This window comes from Micropterus salmoides, unplaced genomic scaffold, assembly GCF_014851395.1.
Source record: "Micropterus salmoides isolate LMB-PRFRI ecotype aquatic unplaced genomic scaffold, ASM1485139v1 Ms_hic_scaffold_19, whole genome shotgun sequence".
NCBI classification, from domain to species: domain Eukaryota; kingdom Metazoa; phylum Chordata; class Actinopteri; order Centrarchiformes; family Centrarchidae; genus Micropterus; species Micropterus salmoides.
In genome coordinates, this window is record NW_024041039.1 from 25664328 (window position 1) to 25689362 (window position 25035).

Genomic DNA, 25035 nt, shown 5'->3' on the forward strand with positions numbered 1-25035 from the left:
TAGGAAAAACAGGCTGTTTTTCAGGTTGCTGTAGTAAATGTGTGGGATGTCTTTTATACATTTTTGTCTCCCCTTGAATGAACAAAATGCCTGTTGAATGCAAATGAGACAAAAAAAATCAAATTCAAACTAGTATTTTGTGCTAATTAGACACATTTTCCCTTTCACATGGCACAGCATTTCATCTTCTCAGTGACTCTGGACTAAAATACACAATGTCAAGGTATCACTTTAAATGTGTCTGGCCAGCTAATGGACACTCATCGCTCTTTATACTTTATCCAGGGAATTACACCGTCTGCATTCAGCCTGCACAATAGACTTCTTAACACACTGCGCGCGTGTGTGCATGGAAGAGAGTGTGATAATGAGTATAGTACTCTTATATTGATCAAACTCAACCCATTCGGAGTTAGAATAGAAGGCAGTAGTTGAAGAAGTGAATGATGGTGGGAGAAGTGGCAAATCAGAAAACAGGATGAATAAGGCACATGTAGATGTAGAGTGAGAATTAAAAAAAAAAGGTAAATGGAGCCAGCTAAATAAATGAGTGAATATGGAAGAGAATGAGACTAAACAAACTTGGATGTTGATGAAAAAGAGGATAGACAGATGAGAAAAAAAAGATAAGAAGAGGTTGTCTAATCATCTATTTTTTTGTCCCCTTATGTATCTCCAGGTATTCATATGGGACATTACAGACGCTAAGATACTGACAGTCACCCGTGTGTGTGCATGCACGGGCGTGTGTGTGTGTGTGTGTGTGTGTGTGTGTGTGTGTGTGTCCTTTTTATGCTTTTCCCTATAATCCAGGGTGTAAATGGAGTCTTTGAGAGCAGAGAATGAGGCCATTACCAAGTATCAGTTTAATAAAGAGCAAATTGCTGTCTCTCTGTCTCTCTCTCTCTCTGTCTCTCTTTATCTCCCACTCTTTTTTTTTCTCTCTCTCTAAGAGTGAAAAGAATGACGTGTCATTATCAGCCCACTCCAAGCCTCAGTGCTCAAGTCTTGGTTTTATAACAGTGGTGCAGAGGTTGGTGGCTGGGACACTTTGAACGGTCCCCAGACTTGTTAGTCTGCATAAAAGACCTTTGTTTCAATTAAAAGAAATCGGGTTTTGTCTTTTTCATTTTGGAGCCTTGAAGTGGTGATGGCACTAGCTGTGTTCAGCATTAGATAATGTTGCGTTAGCTTATTTACAGCACAGTAATAATAATTTATATTTGTAAGATCAGACTTGAGGCACCAGTATACAAATAGAAGTACTTATCACATGGTCGAACAGAAAAAACGTAAAAAAAAGCTTCCATAACATTTGGTTGAGTGACATCTTGTGATCTCTAGACCTCGTTCTCCTTTTAAATATTTTTCCATCTCTTTCAGATATACAAAATGTATCGGACAAATGGTTGATTTATATACTTTTTTAGCATCTTGCTGTACTTATTTAAGGAGTTTACTGCTCAGTTACATTTATTAAGACCAAGCTAAATATATGTTTGGAAGGTCACAAAAAGCCCATGAAGTTAAAATTTCTTATTCAAAGACATTAGGTGATGATGACCTGATAATGATTCCAATGCAGAATTACTATAAAAAGTTTATAAGTGACCTTGGAGAGGGCAGATTTTACATTTATAATGTTGAGAGTTTCAAAATTGGAACAAGCAAACTTCTTATCAAACCTTATATTTTATCTACTGAATTAGACCACTTGTCAGTGTCTTGCAGTCTGACGTAAGAGAACGTAAATTAAATGAATCTTCATAAACCATATAACATCACCCCCTCATTTTTTTTTTCTTTTTTTTTATCTTGAACTTTTTTTGTGCTCTTTCACCAGAGATCCTGCCAGCTCCACTTCATGTTGTATTAGTTGACACAGGATTGGTGTTTTGTTTTTTTGTGTGTGTGTGTGTGGTTTTTTTGTTAGGAAACAGTGACAAAAACAAGCAACCACTCAATTAAGGGAGACGCCGCTGGTAGCCAGATAATGGTGGAGAGGCTGGTTTAACCATTGCTTTGCCTAATGATTTCTAACCTGTGCATGTATATGTGTCTTACAGGAGTAACTTTCATTTGTTGAGGAAGAATGAGAAGTTGCTGAGAGAGCTGAAGAACCTGGACTCACGGCAGTGGTGAGAATATATGAAAAATTATGATACCATGGTAAAGTAGATATTGTAACTTTTAGATATTGTTGGTCATTATTGGTGTCCTTCATTCCCTTCTAGCCGTGAGACTCATAAAATAGCAGTATTTTATGTGGCTGAGGGCCAAGAGGACAAACACTCCATACTCACCAACACAGCGGGTAGCCAAGCTTATGAAGACTTTGTCTCTGGACTGGGCTGGGAGGTAAGATAACACATTTATTCAAATGACCTTAATGTTCTGACATTGTTTGTCTTCTTCATACATTCAGTTTGCAAATCATTTTTAAATTGTTGCCTTAATATTTCCTGAATGAAATCTGATCTGCAACTCATATCGTTATCATATGATTGAACCGATTTAAACCACAAGAGAACTGCTTTGTAGGGCCAGCGGTTAAAGTAAACCTATTTGTCTTGATGTTTCAGCAGCACTTTGATTATTTTGTGTGTGGGGACATAAGGAGCTTTGTACAGAGAAGTTCTCCTGAAAGAAGAAGCCTGCAGGAATGTCAAAATGGAAAATGTTCATCTAAGTAGTTTTTATTGAATGGTGGAACCACATTGTATTTGGCAATATTTCAATGTCAGCATTTTATCTCGATTTGCTGGTTAAAGAGTTTCATGGAAACTAGCTAGTCTGATTTGATGTTTGTTTTTATTGTAGGCTTTAAGGCAGTAAAGGCCTGGAAGGGAAGCTTATATTTTGAATGTATCCTGAGTGCGTGTGCTTGCATGTGTGTTTCTCCCTTAGGTGGATCTCACTACTCACTGTGGCTTCATGGGAGGTCTCCAGAGGAATCGCAGTACAGGCCAGACTACACCTTATTACGCCACCTCCACTACAGAGGTCATCTACCACGTCTCCACCCGCATGCCCCACGACCAGGACCATAACCTCACTAAGAAGGTAACACACTACTATCTGACTGCTGACGTTTCAGCTGCGTTTCCATTGTTTACGCTGTCTTCTGGCCAGATAACAGAAGCACCTAACTGTGTGTTTGTTGCTGAGTGAATTTAAAGAGCTCTCACACAAACTATGATATTGTAAAGTTTTCAGATTTGCTTGACCGTTGGATTGAAACATACCTTCTTTCTGTCAAGAACTCTGCATCTGTCTGTCCCATTATCTGTATTGCCCACTCTCAAATGTTGTTGCTCTAATTTCACTCCTTTCAATACATAAAGGGAGATGTGCAGCAAAAGGAGGAGAAAAAAAATCCTCCTCTCTGTCCTTCCCTTTTGATTCCTTCTTCCAAATCTCTCTTCTTTTTTTTTTTAACATTGTAAATGAGTACAGGTCGCCACACACACACACACACACACACACACACACACACACACACACACACACACACACACACACAAGTCTGTTGATGTCAGTGTTTCTAAAGCACACCAATGTTTCCAATAATTCTTAATAGCAATCATGTCTGTGCGTGGTGTGGGCTCGTAACAGTGTCTAAGCAGGCAGGTTTAGCGTGTGTGTGTGTGTGTGTGTGTGTGCGTGCGTGCGTGCGCACCTGTCAACCTCCAGGCACTGGGCGCTCTGCACATGGCCATAATGTCCCTTTAATCAGATCATACTTCCTGCTTCTCGGCCTATCACGTCGCTGCAGGCTCCTGATTGGATTATCAGCGCCTGGTCCGACACCATCCGTCTCCCTGATCAGCTGATGGCCCCATCAGACACGCATACTCACATATACACGCACACGCAAACGCATAAACCTGTTTAACTTGACACAAACACACATCCACTAAAGGGCTTTATTCACAGCAGTCTGCACAACTAACCACACAACTATAAATTTGTGTTAATGTTGGACGCACACAAACGGGTTACGCCTGCACATGTTAGCAAGCACATGTAGACGTATAAACACATACACTCGCAGTTTGATAAATGTGTCCACAAAGAGGTTAAACTGACAGACATGCACATGTCCATACTGGCAGGCATTTATCATCCGTCCTGCTGCCACACACACACACACACACACACACACGCACGCACGCACGCACACACTGCAGTATGATTTTAGTCCATTGCAGGGCATTTGTCCAGTTCTCACTCTTTGTGTGTTCTGCTCCCTCTCATACCACATCTGCTTGAAACATGATTAAAAGGATTAAAGCTGCATTACACCAACTGATTGTGACATCAGAGATGACATCACTTTCATCTCTATCGTGGCTGTTTTATTAAAAATAGTCAATCGACTCAGAGAATCACATCAGACAGTAACACTCCACTTTGCCTTATTAACTGTGCCACCTAATTGTTCTGACACCCCAAAAATGCAGCTTGCAGCTCGTAATTATAACTCTTCAAATGAGATATTGGTAGAGCCCTTCAGTTCTCAGTTTTACTCTGAGTTGTGTGTCTTACTGACACTTTTTTTGTTGTTGTCAGCACTGTCAGGGGCAAGTGCCTCTAAAAGATTTATTTTAACTTTGCTTAATATATCAACTTAAAATCACTAGCCAAGAAAATATCAGGGTCATTAGCCTAATATATAATGGCTAAGTGGGTGAAGCTGCTTCAAAACATGATGAATAACTTGTGCACAGGCCTCCATATTAACTAATTCGACCCCAGGCTTGCATGAGAGTTGAATGAGATGTGTGTATACAAACAAAATTACATTTCATTAAACTGCGTCCTGATACACTGTCTAATGAAATGTGGGCAGCTTTTTGATTTAATAAATCCCTCCCGGTTATGCAGACATACGTCTTTAAAAATCATGCAGGAAAAAATACCCAAGTGATTCTAAATTTAAAAGGAAATATCTGTAATGTGTTTGTCTCAGGGCCAAGGCCGAGACATCTGAAGGTGTAACACACAGGTAGACAGACGTGTGTGTGTGTGTGTGTGTGTTTATTTTGGCAGACATCAAGGTTAATGACAGAGCTGTCACGAGCCCTGACTGCTGCCCACAGAGGGAATGTGAAACATACACACACACTCAGCATCAGACTTGATCACATCTGTCTTCCAGCCTATACTCCATCTTTCTGGAGCTTCACTCTGTCTTTGTGTGCACTCTCCATCTTCACACACTCACTCCATCACCCCCAGGGCCACCTATGGCACGTACGCACACAAAATCAAAAGCCTTGGGTTTATGATGAATACAGCCTATCTAGCTCATTGTGTCAGACCTGCTGTGTGTGTGAGAGAGTTAGTGTGTGGTTGGCATTGACTTAGTTTGTGTTGTTTGCGCTGTAAGAAAGAAAAATATGAGATGTTTATTCCAGTTTGATACTACTTTTCTGTTCCTTCCTCTTACCACCTGCCCCTCCTCCCCCGACCCCTCCAGCTGAGACACCTGGGTAACGACGAGGTCCACATTGTTTGGTCGGAACATTCTAGAGACTACCGTCGAGGGATCATCCCCACTGAGTTTGGAGATGTGCTAATTGTCATCTACCCCATGAAGAACCACATGTACTCCATTCACATACTCAAAAAACCAGAGGTAAAAACAATGTTCAGCATTTTGATAATCGACACAAACAGCCAGCTGTCAATATTTTGTGTAATTATTCAGAGTCATTGCATTTCAGTGTTTCCTTAGAATCCTTCATTGGGTGAAAATGCCTCTGAAATAGGACATTTAAATTCTTAATTAAAACCCAGGGTGATAATTCAGTCTCCCTCTGGGCTAAACTGTAATAACAAAACTTGTCACATGTTGTGGAACTGTAGTTGTTGTGTGAATCATCGGCCAATCTGTGAAAACTTTGCCATAATAATGGCACGGCTCTATGGACGGCACTGCTGGAACTATTAAATGGCTTTTCATGAAATTTGGTACAAACTTTCATCGTCCCTAGTGGATGAATCCTGCTGACTTTTCCTCTCGTGCTACAGTGAGGTTGACATTTATGGTTTTCTGTAAAATGTCTCACCACCTATTGGAGAGATTTCCATAAAATTTGGTACACATTCATCCCTTCAGGATGAATTGTAATAACTTTGCTGGTCCCTTAACTTTTCATTCAGTGCCATCATGGGGTTACAATTTTAATTTGTCCATTACTTTGTTTTATGACCATATACCTGCAAAACTGACATTCTCACTTAAACAGAAGAACAAATGTAGTCACATAGTCAATAACATTATGTCACACTTTTATGCTTGTAGATTAAAATGGATATTTCATCAGTTATTGAGTATTTATTGTATGGATATGGAGTTGGGTAGGAATAAAATTGTGAAAATGCACAGTGTTTTGGTTTCCTACCAGACTATACAGATATGCATCCAGATTATTGAATAACAATCCTAGAGAGTCTTGCCCTTAGTCTTGCTGCTCTGGTTAATGTATAAGTCTAAAACACACAGACATTAATACCACAGCACTGATAGCATAATTCTATTTCAAACAAGACCTAACACAATAAAATTCTGCTTTTTCTGTATGACATAGATACCACAGCACTAATAACATAACCTTATTCTGTTTCATTCATTCTACAAGCAATAATATTGAATTATTGTGAATCCAAAAACAAGTTTGATAAGATATTCTCTGTGTTGTCGTCCTGAAAGCTCTGTATTCAGTCATAGAGTGCATGGCTGGGAGACCTGCTCCTCAAATAAATTCAGTTAAAAGCCTGTTATTATTCTCTTTGGTGGATTCCACAAGCAAAGTAATGAATTAAATTAGAAATCCACAGCCTGATTCAAATAGAATATGGTTGAAAAACTGTCATGTCAGTCATTACTTGTCAAGCTTGGTCCACTAAAGCCCAGTGGCTCCCAGAGATTACTCTTTTATACAATATATCGAATTTTATGTCTTTGAGAGGCTTCCATAAACAGTAGGTTCACTGCATTAATAATGATTTCCTTTGTCTGTTAAATGGCTGCTTCACTACTTGTCTTTGTGTCTGTAGGTTCCATTCTTCGGTCCGCTGTTTGACGGGGCCATAGTGGACATGAAGATTTTGCCCACCATGGTCAGAGCCACAGCTATCAATGCCAGTCGAGCTCTCAAGTCCCTCATTCCCCTTTACCAGAACTTGTATCCTTTTAAAAATCCTGCTCAGAATAAAACAGGCCCAAGGTTGGTTAGAGAAGTCTTTCTTCATTTTTATTAGATTTTTTATCAATACCGCATGTTCAGTTCTTTAAAAGTGAGTAGTTTGGAGGCTCTCTTTAGCTGCTTAAGCTTGTTTAAATATACCTGCACCATTGTGTCGGCTGTTGAAATCTTTGTGAAATATGTGTGTGAGCGTGAATGTTGGTTATCACTCAGCTCATGTGTTAAGAATAGCAAATCAATGTCCAGTGGTGTTTGGCTTTCAGAATATAAGTGCTGGCGTGATAGAGCTGTATTTAGTTGGCTCTGAAGTGTCATATATCAAGTGTGTGTGTGTGTGTGTGTGTGTGTGTGTGTGTGTGTGTGTGTGTTTGTCGTGCGCGGGAAAGCAGACAAAGTTGGCATACACAGCTGGCGTGTGTGCGTGTCTGCGAGCATCTGTGTGTGCAGGAGAGAAAGAGAAACAGACAGACAGGTGTGTATACAGTCTGTCTGCTTGATCCGATGCGATGGTAGTTTGGTTGGAACAAGCCCGGCGGTCAATACTTATCGATGACTCTCCTCTCTAACACTCTTTCTAAACGAGGGGCTTTGCTCTCTGGTCTCACGCGCCACAATTCACGCTTACGCAAACTCAAGTACAGACGTGTGCACACTCGTGCACACTCTTCAGTCCAACAAACACTGACAGGCGATGACGCTCACATGGACACAAGCTCCTCAGAGATACAGCAATGCAAGCACATCCACATACAGACGTGCAGATTCATGCAGTGTTGGTTAAGAAGTGCACGCATACACACACACACACGCACACCATTGTGAGGTGACACAGTGTCCCCTGTTGAGGCGAGCTGAGCTACTGACTGATCATTGGAATTTCTTCTAAGCAGCACTTAAAGCAATTTGATTCCCTAATGATACTGTTTTCCTGTCTGCATGCTTGTCTGTCTCCTCTTCATGTCTTCCCCTCATATCAAAATAAGTTCCATTTATTTGCATTGCGATAAAACAATGTTTGCGATTGTAACTGATTGCTGATTGTATAAATTCTGGGTGAATACCAGAAACAACGCTTTAGTCATCTCAGTCATATGAAGATCAAATTATTATACCAGCAAAGAATCACGTAAGGCATATGCAGAAGCATCATGAAAGCTTAGTTTCATCATGAAGCTATTACACAGCGTAGAACGACCATCTCAGACTCACTTCATTGTAGAGCTGCAACAATTAGCATTAGTAAATGTAAATATTTTGGTTTATTTACTCCTCTGTGACAATAAACTGAATATCTTTTGGTTGTGAACAAAACAAGACATTTCAGGACGTCCTCTTGGGCTTTGGGAAACACTAATCGACATTTTCCACCATTTACTGACATTTTATGGACCAAACAACTAATCTATTAATCGAGAAAATAAATTATGACAAATTAGTCGATTAGTCGTTAGTTGCAGCACTACTTCATTGATAGTTCAAGTTAAGTTAAAGGTAGTGGAGTGTTCAAACAAAAGGTGTGTGTGTGAGTACGTGTACCATGACAGTCTGCTGAGCATCGTTTAGGCCAGTGGTCTGCAATAGGCAGCAATAATATCTGGCCCGTGGCCATATTACTTTTGTAGCAGCAAAAAATTATAATAATTATGACGGCTGGTGCTGAAACAGATCTCAGTCATGACAACAAGTTACTCACATATGACTTACTTGCTTGATACGCCTCTGAAAAAGCCGTCAGACAACGTGCGATCGGATTCCCCTGAATGAGAAAAGCAGGAATTTCCTCTGCCTGGAGATCCTGGGGACACGAAAATAAGTGACCATAGGTTGATGTGGACCAATCGATGGGATGTACACACTCCTCCACATGCTTAATTGTGATATGTAAAATGATCACTTTGTTGAAAAAGGAAGAAATAAACACTAGCAGCAAGTGAGGATTGAACACACAACCCTCAGAACGGGAGTGCTGTCCTCTACCAAATGAGCTGATCACGCACACACAGCTGTGAGAATATAAATGGGCAATTGACGATGTTCTGGCCCACCATCTAATGAAGAATTTTGCCCAATGTCAGTCTTATTTGCAGACCCCTGCTTTAGGCATTGTATCCGGAAAGGCAAGACCTTTTTTACAAACAAAGGTTTAGGCCCCTCCAGTCAAGGCGGAAGGTGGCAGGTAACTGTGGATAAACAAGTAACTTGCTAGCCTACTGTACAACATCATAATGGAAACCATAGTAAACCCACAATAACCAATAGTCTTAATGTAAAACCACACAAGCTAGTACTCGTGCCATTCAAAGAGCTGCTAATGAAAACATTTAAATTGTCCTATAATTTAATGTGACCCCTGCTTTTTCAAACGTCATCCCCCGCAATCTAACATCCTTAGATTCAGAACAATTTTGTATTTTTTATTCTATTATTACCCAAAAGCCCTGTCTCTTAACCATTACTCCCACCCTTTTCTGTCATTATTTCCTTTGTAGCTCATCTTATTTCTTCTCTTGGTGTCCTGCCTCCTTCCTCTGTTCTCTTTGTCCTTTTACTTTGACCCTCATCCCATTTCCTTGATCTCTCCTTCACTGTGCCGTCTCAGAAACTTACTTTCCACTTGCCTCTTGTCTTTCATCTCTGTTTTCCTTTTCTACCCTCCAGTTCTCTCTCAACCCTTGTCTTTCGCCCTCTCTTATCTCCTCCCTTTCCTCTTTTTCTTCTCCTTCCCCGCTCTCTCCTCTTTTCAGGGAGATGGTGTGAGTGCTGGAGGTGATGCTGGCCAAAAAGGTAGAAGGAGAAGTCGGGGGAACGGAGGGAGATTGAAGAAGCCATTTTGCTCTGCCATGTCCACCCAGCGAGACAGAGATTAGTGATATTTCGGCTCAGTGTGGGGCTGTAGCTTGTAGTTGTTGGGATGTGGTTGTGTGTGCGTGCATGTGCACCTTATTGCAGCTACTTATGTCTCTGTGTGCTTTTTGTGTGACTCCAGCAATCATGGGTAAGTGTGCAGACATGTAGACATCTTTACGGTTGTGTTTGCGCATTGTCCTAAATTTTGTGTGTGAGGCTGCGTGTATATCCGTATACCGACTGTGTTTGTGTGAGACCATGTACGGATGACACACATGTGTTGCACACGCTTGTTTCGAGGTGTTTGTGTGTGTCTGCGAGTGTCCTGGTGTGTATTGATTGGTGGTAGCAGCAGGTCGATGTCTCTGACAGGCTGAATTACAGTAATCAGTCATTATTGACTCCCCATCTCTCTGCTACACACACCTCTCTCCTCTCCTGTCTCTCCTCTCCTCTCCCACTCTACTCTGTCCTCTACTTCTGTCACTCTGCCTTTCTTTCCTTTTCTTGTCTCTATCTTAACATCCGTCTAGATCTTGTTGTGCTTTAATGTTTTTCCACTGCTGTCTTGTATCACTCAGCCCCCTTATCATCATTACTCTATCTCCCTCTCTAATTCTGTCCCTGTATTTTCCCTCTCTTAACTCCCCTTTCTCAGGGTACGATGTAATAAAAATGCTTAATAATTGTTTCAACTTAAATTAGTGTGCTGCGTTAATGATAACATAATAGAATACATTGCAATCCAGTTTCAGTAAAACATGAAAACAAATGTCCCCCATGTGTGAATAAGTTTGTGATCTGATGCAGTAAATATCTAATTTAAAGTGGCAGTCCTTAAGATAAGGTTTATTTGGCGACACCTGTAGTTACTTGTGGTAACAGTAATGTGTTGTAAAACTGCAGGTCCCAGAATTCTGGGGGCAGCAAAACTAGCTAATAAAGAAGTCAGGCAGTAATTAGCTTTTTCCAGCATTCTGTGAACAACTGTGATCTGAAAAAGATCGGTAAAAGAGTTGGTTACCTCGCTGAGAAGTTTGAGGTGTGCAGCCTGTCGCCTGCAGCTCTACATCTAACAGCTCACTGTGGCTGCTCCTTGTTCCATTACTCCCTGCAATATTTCAAACTGATCCGATAAAGCCCAAAATGACCATTGTCTTGTTTTGTAGACTCATTTTCTGTGAATGATAGCGATCAGTGCTAATGTCACTGACAGACGCATTGTATTTCCTGTGACCGCTTTATCATAAAAGCCAACTAATGTTTCGCAGTTGAATGTTTTTAATGAGAAGCTGCAGCAGTAGGAAGTGTTCAGTTTGCATCAGCAGAAACTTAATACAGCATTTTTCTGAGAATGTTGCAAATAATACTGCAAATATATATAATAAATATCAGTAGGCCATACGCTCAGTCCCCATTGTGTTACCTCATGTGGTGATAGTGACTCAACAGACATTCATGTAAGTGAAAATCTCTAATTGCCACTGTCTAAGACAATTAAGCACTACATAAAGAAGTGCAGGAGTAACAACACAAGTGTAGCTTTATTGATTTTTATTTTTATTTTTTTATAACTTTTTGTTGTAAAATAAGACCAGACATTCCGAGAGATTAGCGCACATGCTGCACATGAGGGTTAGATGCCCTTGTGTGCCCCTCAAGTGTTGCATAAAGCTGTGTGTCATCTGTGTTTTTGATTCAGAGTGCTGCATTATGACATCAAATATCCTCACAGAGGGGCTGACACAGAAGCAAGTGGGGGAAGAGAGATGGAAAGAAAGCTGGCAGGGCTAAGTGTGTCAATGGTTAACTGGCATTTCTCTCTAATTTCTTTTTCTGTCTCTCTGTCTGTCTTCCTCCCTCCCTCCCTCTCTCTCTGTCTCCTGGCCCTCAGGGCGGTCCATCTGCCTTCTCTCTCTCTCTCTCTCTGATCTTTCATTCACCATGACCAGAGCCATCCAACAGCACACACACACATAAGCATACGCACAGAGTGCCAGGCTGCCGGGGCAACTGTGTGTAAGCACAGCTCTATGTCACATATCAGCTCATTGCAGCAAGAAAAGCAATCCAAGACTCCTCTACACACAAGCATACACACACACTGCCCCTCTCCTTAAAGCCCATACTATATACACATGTAACATGTGAAATTCAATACACTTTCTGTACCCTCTGATGACTGGTACACACCGCAGCAAATCTTGGGTCATTGTAGAGCAAGATGGACTCATTCTATAGCCGACCACAGTGGCATGAATCCTTCTTAACTCATAAATTAGAACAGATGAAAATAAGGACCAGACTGCTTCATTGGTGAAATATATTGGTGTCACCACTCCTTAAGCGACAGCAGAGTTGCTGATCCTGATACAGGTCATACCAGGAAAATGTTAAAATTACGATTTCGTACCTTAAAAAGTGTAAAGGAGATGCTCCTTATTTATCCAATAAGATGAAAAGTACTGATGTGATGTCAACATGGCAACATTTATTCATTTTCTAATCAAAATACAAAATTTCTGCTGTAAGATGTAAGATTACTTTCTATAAACACTTGAAGAACAAGACAGGTGGTATTTTATACACATGCACATACAAGCCTGATAAATGTTCTTCTTCAGTGCCATAGAGCTCCATTATTGTCCACAAACTGTTAAAAAATAATCAGTGAGTCACACTGTTGCGCTGGCTGACATGTTCCTTCATTGCCATGAACACACGTGTTTATTAGACTTTTTTTTTAAATGAAACTTTGGATTTGTGAGCTGTTTTTAATGATTTATGTCCTAACCTAGAAGTTCCACAGAAAATTGTGTAAAGTAACTTGTAAAGTGAAATTTAAAGTTGCATCAGAGTTCTTTGAGTAGAGCTACTGTGGACTAGTTGACCATTTTGGCCAAGATTCACCTAGCTTTATCTCCTACAGCTGCTCTACCATCTGATAAATGTGTGTGTGTGTGTGTGAGAGAGAGGGGCAGACATTTGCATGCGATAGGTGTTGGTGTGTGTGAGGGGGTACATGTTAGTTGGTGTTTAATGTATGAGTGTGTGCGAAAGAGCAAGCTGTGGCCATCCTCCATCTGCTCCTGGGTGATTGTGGTTCTGGGGAACAATGTTGGAGAGACACTAAGCTGCTACACATACAAACAAGTTCCAGCAAGTGTGTGTTTGTGTGCCTGAATTTTCAAATGTATATCACTCCATTTACCCTTGTGTATTTCATGGTGTTTATGTTGTGCGTGTATATGTGTATATATATTTTACTCTCAGGATTAGAGCTATTGTTTGTATGTGTGCGTGTGCGCGTGCGGGGGGGGGGCATCCCCTCTAGTAGTTGATTGGCAGAGATAGCTGCACTGAGGCTGCTGTCAGCATATGGCTCAGTGTGATAGCGATGCTGTGTTTGTGTGTGTGTGTTTTCTGTGCATGTGTGTGTCACTGCCTTTTCCTCTGTTTCACACACTGTTCCCAGTGAAATGATGGCAGCTCTGGGTATGTAGCGCTATTATCCCCCATATCCACACACACACACACACACACACACACATACACCACCAAGAGCAGCCAAACGCCCAGCGGCCTGCCTGGCGTCTCTTTGCCAGCTCCCACAATAGAGCCTATTGTCCCAGTGAGGCTGCAATCTGCTGTGTGTGACAAGGAGTGTGTGTTCCTCACCATGGTAGAAAGGTGAGGGCAAAACCTTACAAATTGAAGACATTTTGTTATTGCTGATGCTGAAATGGGGTCATGTTATCCACAACCTCCCCTGAGCTCCGCTACACCCATCAGCCATGGTTTGACATAAGGGAACGCTGCGCTGCTGCCTGTCTTCAGGTTGCATCCTGCTGTTTTTGATGGAGTTGTGCAATTAACAAATAAATGAGATATTAATTATAGCTGATGATGCAGGAGCAGTGAAATCTCATTTTTGTTTCTTATAAAAAATAACAAGTGTTTTTATATTATAATGATAAAGAAACTGAGGAAATTATCAGCACATTGCATCTTTTTGAAGTGAGAAATAAAGCTTCTGCATATTGTAAAATATGGATGGATATAAAAATGTTACCTGTCTGTTCATCTGCGTTCTGTGAGTAGTTATACTGGCAAAAAGCACTACACGTTGAGTATTTGGGTATTTGATGCTTTATTTTACAATTAGGATTAGGTTAAGGGTCTGTGTATTAGGGGGATAAGGGTAACGGGGTGGGTGGGTGTGTGTGCGCACGCGCAGAGGGGGAGGTGATTGTGGTTAATTGTTTCCCATCGGGTGGATAGAGGAAATTAAAAGAAAAGGGTGAGGAGGAGGGGTCACGGCTAATCTCCTCCACTTCTCCTTGGGGAAATGTGAGTGTGAGCGTGTTTGTGTGTGAGATGCTTTCAGGTTCTCAGTCTGTTTCACAAGCACATTTTAGCACTGTGATCTTTGACACTTTGGTGTATAATGAAATTATACAGATGCTTCAATCAGTCTGCTGTTAGGTGTATTTATGTTTGAATTATAGATCACTCACTCTCTTTGATTTTTCAAGTAGATCGACATGATATTTTTGCAAAAAAATAAAAATTGGGGGGGTTGAATTCTGCCTAACATTCAACTTCTCAGCCTATTTAATTAAGGTGAATTAAAGCCCTTGTGGGTTTACCGTGAAACGGGTGTGTGAGGACTACAATGGTTGGGCAGAAAATCTACTATATCAGGTCTACATGCTGTTTATTACATGTATTAAAATAACACTTCACTGCATTGATTAATGGGGTTATGTTTTATGTTTGCATTTCACACATTTCGACAAGAAATATTCTTGTTACAAATCTGTCAACAATAGCCCTGGAGTGTGTCTCACAGCGTAGCCATAAACTAAAGATACATGTCTATTTTAGGCATTCGCCACCACGCACACATGGATGTCTGACTGGCACAGTGCGTAGATAGGACTGAGACCTGAATTATCAAAGAGAAGATGCAAAATGTGCCTTAGCAAGTGGTATTACTTTAGATATTACTCATGTTCATGTTTTTTTGGGTCTATTTTCCGAAATATATGATTCATGTAATGACTTAGTGTGTGTCTGTGTGCACACGTACACATCTTGTCACAGAGAGCTGTGCAGACACATGAGTTGTAGCCATCAGTGGCTTGATCACACCTTGTTGGAGCAGACCCCCCTCTGACTGGTAAACAAGCTAATCTGGAGAGAGAGAGTGTGTGTGTGTGTGAGTATTTTTATGTGACAAGGTGTTTAAGATTCATGGTGGGATGTCACGGATGACGAAGACCACGACAGAGTGCAGTGCAGCAAACTGTGTGTCATAAGTTGCAATAGCCGTCTTCACTTTGGCCGTAAAAAGACAGAAAGAGGAGGATGGTCTTCACAGGCTGGGAGTAGTGATGTTAATATATAATTGATTGATTAATCATGGTTAAAAATTTGATGAGAAGGAAAAAATACATATTGACCAACAGTGTGACAGCATATCCCAGCTGGTATTTTCAGTGTAAGCAAATTATTGGAAATAATACTAATTTACTTGATTAATCTACTGATTATTTAATCAGTTAATCATTTTGTCATTGAAACATTAGAAAATCTTGACAACTTCATATTGCTAGTTTCATCCAAAAATTTTCTGGAAAATTTATAAAATGTAACATTAGGAAAAGCAGCAAATCATCACATTTAAGAAGCCGGAACCATGAAATGTTTTGCGTTTGTGCTTGAAAAAGAGTGTCCATGTAATTTCACTTGACTACCCAATTAATCAATCATTTGAGCGCTAATATATATATTCTGTTTTAATAAATGTTCTTTACTTGTGTTATAAATGTGTTTATAACACAAGTTATGTGTATTAAATGTTATGTTTTGGGGCATTGTCTTATTTTAAGGTGTTAAAACTTTTGTAGACTACATACAGAAAGTGCAAATACGAGAAGCAAATTGTTCTTAACTATGAATTTAACATCAGTACAAAACAGCAGGGATGTCAGGAAATACTTTTTTTCATGTCACCTCTAATATCCAAATTAAGGATATGTGTGGAGCATGAATATTGTCTGTTGTTAGAGCCTGCAGATAAGAACAGGATCCATCTCCTTAATCGGAGAATTATTATTATGGCCTCTGTGACGTTCACAAACCAACACCCATACTGTGTGTGCGCGCGCGCGCGCATTTGTGTTTGTGCACTTGTGTGTTAAATAAAGCTTATAATTTCACTGGCAGCTTCAGGGCTCCCCAGTGGCGACAATGGGGACTGTACGGGTGTGTGCGCGCGTTTGTGTACGCACACATGAAAGGGTGAAATAGTGGGGTGACAAGGGGCCAATTAATGTATCGCGTCTGTTTTTCTCCTCGGCCTCTGTTGCTGCATTGGGTTAAAGAGCAGATGAATAGGGGTAAATAGGATTGTGGAAGTGTGCGTGTGTGTGGTGTCCGTGCACATTGGCCCCTAAGAATAAGCAGTGCATTAGACCAACCTATCTCTGTCCTCATCTTTGGCGTACGTGGACACACACACACTCTTAATGAAATCACAAAGCCTCCATATCATTGCTATCACAGAAAGATATAAACCCATTAGCTTGTTCCTTTGGGCATGGACACACACACACAGGTTTATCATTACACGCTGTAAAGCTTTTCCAATTGTATTATCCCTCTGATGTCCTTCTCTCTGTTGTCTGTTCCAATGCCTGGGGTGGAGAGGACAGATAGTGTGTGTGTGTGTGTGTGTGTGTGTGTGTGTGTGTGTGTGTCTGTGTGCGATGCAGAGTGAGATAAAGTGTGTTTTTCTGAAGAGAGGTATCTTGTAGACGAGCTTCAGCAAAATGGGCCGAAGTCGTGTTGTTGCACTTTTAATATCATTTTTAACCTTGTTTATCGTTACCTTTTTACCTTGTCCTACTTCACACTAACAGATGTTGGTGATTCACAAAACTGTAATTAATTTATGGTGTGACTCCTTTACTTTTTAAGGATCGAGGTCATTTATTTACCATTATACAACACAAGACTATACAACAAAATGAAAGTGTGTAATCCCTTCATTAAACACACATAGAATACACCACATTCTAATATAAATGTAATTATCTGTTAACATATAAAATAAAACAATTGAATTTGCATCTGCAGGAATGTAAACAGCAGTAACAAGTCCTGATAATATGGTTTTCACCTAAAAATTTTGACATTTGTGAAAGTCAGTGATTTTCTTTTCTCAGCAGTAAAGCTGGGAAAGGGGGGGGGGACAGATGAAAAGCATTCATGTAGCCGAGTTTGAAGGAGCTACTGGCTGCATGCATCGTCGTTGCCATAGCAGCTGACCACCTTTTCTGACCAAAGCAAATGATTCAGAAAAACTTCAAAATCTGAAAAGCAGTGAGTGAACGTGGTCCGGAGAAAGTTGGACCAAGCAGTGTTTCCTAATCTTATGCTCTTATGGCTTTGGTGCTTTGCGATATACAACAGAATGGCCGGGCTTGTAAACAGGACAGTACTATATATGTTTAACTGACATGATGCCGTCTGGAGCCACATGTTGCTTTGTGTAGCTTTAAATTTGTCCTTGTAGTTTTTTGAGTGTCCATTGATGTGGTGTTTCGTCACTGCAACACCAGTGGGTCAAGAATAAGGCTGGCAATATTCTAAATTAACTTCATCCTACTACCAAGTACTACCCATTAGGGATGGGTATCGCTACTGGATACCTTTATGGTATCGGCTGAAACAGCCCAGTATGGAGTAGAAACGAAACGTCTCCAGTCAAACCAGTACATCAATCGATACTTTTTGTAACCAGATCACGGCAAAAAATGTAAAAAAAAAAAAATTGTATGATTTTGCTTGCAGCCAAACACACAATCAACACACCGAAAGAAAGAGAAGAGCATGCCTTTTTTCCCCTTATGTGCCTACACCGTAAACTGTATAAAAAAGTCCACGTGCTCACCTTCGGCTGCGGTCTCAGGCATGTTCGTCACTGTTGCAAGTTTATCGCCACAAGCTTGGCTTTCCGCTGGTTTCAACTTCTGGTATCATTTAACACTTCTCTGTACATTTTTATTTGCTGTTCACATCACTTGTCACTGCTCGATCGCTGCGTTCCATCACATCAATTAAAGGCTTTTGTGGCGCAGCCATCAGCTGATTTTACTCCGACTTCAGCTGCAGCTGCTTCAGGTGTGGCTGGTTTGATCGGCTGGAGGTGCAGCCTCTCTTTACTGTTTGTGAGGCTTCAGTGTAGTTAAGTGACTTGTTTAAACAGACTCCTTTCTCGTTTTATACTTGTTGTTTTTGGAGGTTTGCGACTCACCAATAAAGGAAAAAGCACTCGCGGAGATCTTTCAATTCAGTTTATTGATCGAAAGTTAACAAAATAATTTTACGTTTACTTTGAACACACGTATCAAAAAATTACTTTAAATTTGTTTCCCTCAACTTATTTGGTCACTAAACTATTTCACTCCTCCTCTCTCATTCAAATACAAAAAAATAATCGTAAGCTGTAGTCTTTCCCCGTATAACACTACCCGTGAGGATGAACTACTTAGGATGAGGAGCGATCTGATGCAATTTCCCAACTTTTATTTAACAGTTATTTCAAACAAGAAAAAAATAAAATTGATAACCTTGCTTTTCCATAACAACAATAAAAATAATTATAGGCTACCAACCAACTGCTATGGCTTCAACAGGTGGCATTTTATGCAAGGTATCAAATGAAGTACTCAATTGGTATCGGTATCACTCTAAGGGTACTGGTTTTGGTACTGGTATTGTAAAATTTTAAAAGATACCCAACCAAAAGGGTAAATGCGCATCATCCAGCCTGGTGAACAGTTGTATTTATTGTTGGGTTGGAATTTTAATATTATGGATCTTAATATATATTGACATTCTGGGTCATTATATAAACAATTAGGGGAAATAGATATGAACAATAATAATAACACTGTGAACCCCTCTTGGAGCATTGAACGCTCTCATTAGGCTCTATACATTCACATATACAGCTACCAGCCCCCCCCCACCACCACACACACACACACACACACCCATCCACATCCCAGCAGTGGGCCCAGCTCCTAATGCTCTAACAAGCTCCCTTTCTCCTCCCCTTGCCTCCTCTCCTCCTGCAGTCTCCCTTAGTCTCAAGTGATCGCAGGAGTCGAACACCGCCACAATGAACTGCGCTGCGGGGGAGAGAGAGGGAGAGAAAAGGGCTGAAATGGAGAGAGAGAGAAAGAAAGAGCTAGAGAAGGCACGAACACTTCACTCTACTCTCTTTTCAGCCACGCACAAGAAAATGAGTTTCTGACTCAACACAAAAGACCCTTTTTATCCGCCCCTTCTCTCTTTCCTTTTTCTCCCTCACCAGCCTTTTTCCCTCTTTCTCCCTTATAATTTCCCTCTTTCTTTCATTTTCTCTCTCCGAAAGAGAGATATTTTTCTGCTAATGACTTAATAAGAGGAGCCATCTGAAATTCAATTACAGTAGATTTCATAGCGACGACTGCCATTTGGAGGGAGTGAGGGATGAAGGCAGAGATGTGTGAATGCAATGCAAGTCTATTTTCTTTGACCTTACACTGGTTTCTACTTTTTTATAGTAGTAATAATCTTCAGCAGTAATGCCCGCAAAATGCAAATGCACAAACCTGGATTCAAATTAGGAAACAAAGTTCAGCTGGAACTACACTAACACAGTTAATAAGAATAAATAAAATGTGATACTAACAAAAGCTCTAGAACTGCAGCTAAATGTCAACCAGTGTTTACAAAAAGTCAAGAATGAGCTTTCTCTCATCTCAAGCTTGCTTAGAATAAATAGGAGGTGCGTAGATAACATGAGCAGGGAAATCTGCCTGCAGCTGCATTCTTCCTATATCACAAATCTAATCAACAGAAATAATGCGCTCTTTGGTTAGAGAAATGCAAAAAAGTGATGGCAATGACCGGTTATCACCAAGAGGAAGGCAAGTAGAAATAAACACAGTTACAGACAGATTACAGCTTCATCATCCTCTTTAGAATTAAAATCACTTGAAGTGACCAAAAAAAAAAGAATGACAATGATGGCATGCAAATTAAGCTTTTGCTTACTTTCTAAACAAGTTACCATGTTTACATGAGGAAAATAAAGATACCACAGTGTATGAGCTGGATATACATCATCTAACAAACTTGTTATTAAAGCCCCATTGCGCCCACACAGGTGATTCCACATGTGTTGCCTGATTTGACGACTTCTCAAGACTGTTACTACTACCATACTGTAGTGTACCATATTCATCTCTCCGCCATTTTAAACAAATGCACAATATTGTGCCCTCAACTCTCAATGGAACAAAAACAGTAGTGTCCGTGGCATGTACACTACTCTCTGCTAACACTCCCACAATGCAATGTGTTGCATTTTAGAGATGAAAAAAAAATCAGTTAAAGTTTACCTGTCAGTAATGACCATAGACTGAATAGAAGAAGTGGACGTAGTCACCGTGACGTCACCCATTGGTTTGTGGACTACCGGTTTTAAACCTAGAGTTTATCAGGTTGGCCGCCGCCAAGTTGATTTTTTTGCATCCAGGCACCAGATGTGATTTGGGCAAGATTCATGTTAACTGTGATTTTAACCAGGATGCTAATTTTGGCTAGCAAAAAACATGCTTAAAACAAAACATACTTACCGGAAAAATGAACAGCCAACTCCTAATATGCTTGTTCAACGGCGCTGGTTAAATCTACCCAGTGCAATGGATACAACTTACTGTAGCCTGAGTGACAGGTCTCCCTAAAGCAGGGGTCGGCAAATAAGTCTGGCCTCGTGCCTGATTTTTTTTCAAGTCATTAGATGGTGGGCCAGAACATCGTCAATTAATTATTTATGATCTATCGTGCCTCCTTAGCTCAGTCAGTAGTGCTCAGGACTTTCACTCCCTGTTTGCTGCTAGTAATATTTTCCTACCTTTTCAACAAATTGATTTTCAAGAGATCGTTTTACATCAAGCACAATTAAGCATGTGCAGGAGTGTGTGCATCCTGGCAATTGGTCTACATCAAGCTATGGAGCTTATTTTTATTTCCCCAGTATCTCCAGGCAGAGGCAATTCCTGGTTTTCTCAAATCTCACGTTTTCTGATGGCTTTTTCAGAGGTGTGTCAAGCAAGCCAGAGACTCTTTTGAACTTTTCAAAGTAAAAGCTCTCAATTAAACAGAACATAAAGCTGCAAAAACGATCTTTTAGCACTTTTATTTTGTAGGCACAATCACTTAAAAGGAAGTGATATTGTGAGTAACTTTTGCTGTCATGACTGAGATCTGTTTCAGCACCAGTCTTTTATTATTTTACTATTTATTATTTTTATTTTATTTTTTGCCGCTATCAAAGTAATCTAGCCACCTATTGCCGACCTCTGCCCTAAAGCATACGTTGCTTTATTGTCTATTTTCCCCTAGCCATAATTTACTAAATGAACATCATGTTGTATTGAAGAAGACTTGAAACTAATGATTGAGAACTCATTCTGAAAGTGTTTACTGAGGTAATAAATGAGGTCAGATGTAGGGTCATGTTGCCATTATTTCTAATGGAACCGCACTTTTTGCAACCACAGAAGTCACCCCCTGCTGGCCATTAGAAAGAATGCCGTTTTAAGTTACATCCACATTGGCTTCAATCACGAGAGCCGGATTTTTTTTCGCACGCCTGACCTCCACTCACAGCAGTGAACGTAACACTCCAGTTCACAAAGGGAAAACAAAGTGAAGCCCTCAGCTGTGTGGGAGCACTTTAAACTGAGTGATGGCAACTGCAGTGTGGCAGTTATGGGGTTTATTCATTTTGCTTAATTTTGTTACAGATCAAAAAAGTCGCAACAAACAACAACCTAATGAACACATTTAAATTATTGTATTAGTCCTGTTGTAGAAGAAGAACATTTAGTACGCTATAATAAAAGTTAAAAGTGCATTTTGCATAATAGCGTGTTGTCTAATTTTTATCCCGTCCGCTCTCCCTGGAGCCGTGCCTGGCTAAAGTATTCCCGTAGTCTGCTCTGGGCCTGCTCAGCTCAGCTTCTCACACTCTCAGCAAATGTTCCCCCCCTGCTCTGTACAGTAGACACCAACCCGGTTCTGCAGCATCTAATCTTTCAACCCTGCAATAAATATTCCTCTTTTATCAAACCCTTTCTTTGTCCTGCACTTGGGTCTACTAGGCTAGCCGTAACAAAGTTAAAAACAAAGTTTGGTAATAAAAACTTTTTTAGGTGGCCTACGCTATGAGCATAAAGGAACGGAGCATCCTCTCTCTTGTTCTCTCTTTCTCTCTCTCTCTCTCACTCAGACAGACAGACAGACAGACAGACAGACTTATCCCACTCATGCCCGCTGTTATCTCTCCCCCATCCGATTCTCCGTCACTCGTGTCATTGGCAGAACTTCATGGGCATTCATCCTTCTTCTGCTGTTCTGCTTCTATCTATGAAATGCATAGCTGTAGCTCGTGAAATGACAGCCTGCTTATCAACAGATGTCTAAACAATCGGTGTAACAAGACTGTTATGCGAACCCTCGCCGCCGTCGAAGCTTTGATTATTTTCTATTAATTACTGTCGAAGCTCATAAAATGACATTCGTGCCAGCCCTACCTAATTCCCATCATAGCTCCACCCAACTGCAACCTGGCTAGAGGTCTAATTAGCAAGAGTGATGGAAAACACTTGTGTGTCCTTAAAATATTCCACATATGATGGTGGTATTACTGCTCATGTAACAGTTTTGCATTAGGAGTGACTCCGTCTCCCTCCTCATGTTCCCTCCCCCTAGTGGGGAGCTGGTGTTTGTGACATGGTGACATAAGGCCACGGGGCAGAAACCCATGCTGAGAGGAAGAGAGAGGGAGGGAGATAGAGAGGAGGCAGGTGGAGAATGAGTGAAGAAAAGTAAAGTGATGTTCTTGGCATTTATCTCAGCAGTGGTACCATGTCTGTGTATTCTCCTTGTTCTTTCTTTCACTTTCCCCGGCTTTTGTAGATTTCTGTCCCTACTGCAGGTGTCCTTTAACCCTATTCACCTTCTCAGAAATTTACGAAACAGTCCTTTTTATATGGCAGTGCATTTCTTCAAACCTGCAGTCTGTGTGTACTCTTTGTTTTTCCCCTCATTATGTCATGTTTGCCGGTGTATGTAATAGTTCTTCTTCCTAATTGCATTAGATTCACACATCTCTCCCCCTCTGTCTCAAACACACACAAACACACATTCATTCATTAACCAGCGGGAAGCGGAAAAGAGGGAAATCACATAGAGACTCAATGTGAGAGACACTGGCTTGACGCCCTGTGTGTGACTGCTGCTCTTCTCTCAGCTCCTCTCCGGGAGACGGACACACACACTCACACACACCACATTGTGTTGTTGCTTAAATATCCTCCTTCCCCAACTCACCCGCTGTCCTCCCCTCTCGCCTCCTCCGTGACTTGCTGCAGGATTCTCACCCTTCTTCCTTTTCACCCTCACTATTCCCCCCATCTTTTTACAAGTTCTCCTACTCCCTGAGCATCTTGCTTTCTTTGCACCTCTTAACGTCTGTCCTTCCCTCTCTACCACCTTTGTTCCCTCTCTGACTAGTTCCCCCTCTTGTCCTTGCCTTTGTCAGTATGATTTAAGTATGATATGAAGTGTTTTGAAAAGGATCTTTGAAGCAATAACTGATATTTTTTAGATCTTAAAGCCTTGAAGTTACTGTGAAATCAAGTATCAGTAATTTTAGTAAAATGACAATTTGCATCATCTGTCCATACTTTAAGTTTCTTCCTCTCTGATTTTTCCTCCCATCTCAACCCTCCTCCTTTCTCTTTAATTCTACCAGTGCAGTCTGTCCCTCCACTTTAAAGGAGCCATATTGCTGTTATTATCATTGTCTCTAACTGGATCAGTTACCATTAGACCTGAATCTTTCTCCTTCTGAGGCTCATAGACCATCTCTCTAACCCAATATAAAACCCATGGGCGCTATTACAGATGGCCGACCCATTCACAACGCACACATACACCGAGGTACAAACACACAGATTTCATTCTGAAGATTCATTGGCCTAATCCCATCACACACTCAAACAGGGACACATGCACTTACATACACACATTGTGCCGGTTCACAACCACTCTTATCAAATACAGACACACACACACACACTCTGCTCATTGAAAATCATCGGTTATTGGAGCTCACTCAGCAAATGGTAATACTATTGGGAGTGTGTGTGTGTGTGTGTGTGTGTGTGTGTGTGTGTGTGTGTTCAAGAGACTGTAACGGCTGCGTATGGCTTTCATTAGGGTTGGATGTATGAGTAGGACTAAGGAAGAGAGGGTAAATGACATTCTATCAATGAGGTTATCTCTAATAGATGGACAGTTGAAGTCCTGGTTTCCATTTACTCCGCTCTCTGTGCCTCTCTCTTTGAATTCATTGCTGAAGGCTCTAATAGCAGTGATAAAAGGGTTTCCTTTATATATTTATTTATTTTGGCCACAGCATTGTTTGTAGATTCACATGGAAAAGTAGGTATATGGAGTTAACTAGCCAGCGTTGCAAAAAGTGTCCCCACACTATGCTCACTTTCAGGTTTAGTTTTTTTGTTTTTTTACCCATACATTTTGGGTGTCTACTAGAGACTGTTTACATACTTTAATGCTCAAAAAATGCATTATTTTTCTTAAACTCTCTCTCTCTAAACTGTCTCTTTAAGGCCCCCCTCCCTGAAAACCCACTTTCTTCAAATTGGCCAACTTCTGGAAGCCTCCTGAGGGGCAGCAAAAAGCTGGCATTGTGTTGAAACGATGTGGAGATAGGTCTGGCTATGCATTACTAGGCAGCAACCAGTGCTCATGGTCCAAATCGCCTCATCCTCATGCCGGTTTGCTTGATGGCAATGACTGCTACAATAACTGAACTTGGAAT

The 25035-nt window shown here is 40.8% G+C and overlaps 1 protein-coding gene across 5 annotated transcripts in view; it reads left to right on the top strand.

The window, feature by feature from the left end:
- The window catches only part of ralgapa1 (Ral GTPase activating protein catalytic subunit alpha 1), a 69795-nt gene that overhangs the window by 35791 nt on the left and 8969 nt on the right, over positions 1-25035 (top strand). For all 5 annotated transcript variants that reach the window (XM_038729909.1, XM_038729912.1, XM_038729910.1 and 2 more), the window contains 5 exons: positions 2067-2138; positions 2235-2358; positions 2908-3063; positions 5483-5641; positions 7066-7193. In XM_038729909.1, the coding sequence (XP_038585837.1) occupies positions 2067-2138; positions 2235-2358; positions 2908-3063; positions 5483-5641; positions 7066-7193 (639 nt within the window). The remainder of the gene's footprint in view (positions 1-2066; positions 2139-2234; positions 2359-2907; positions 3064-5482; positions 5642-7065; positions 7194-25035) is intronic.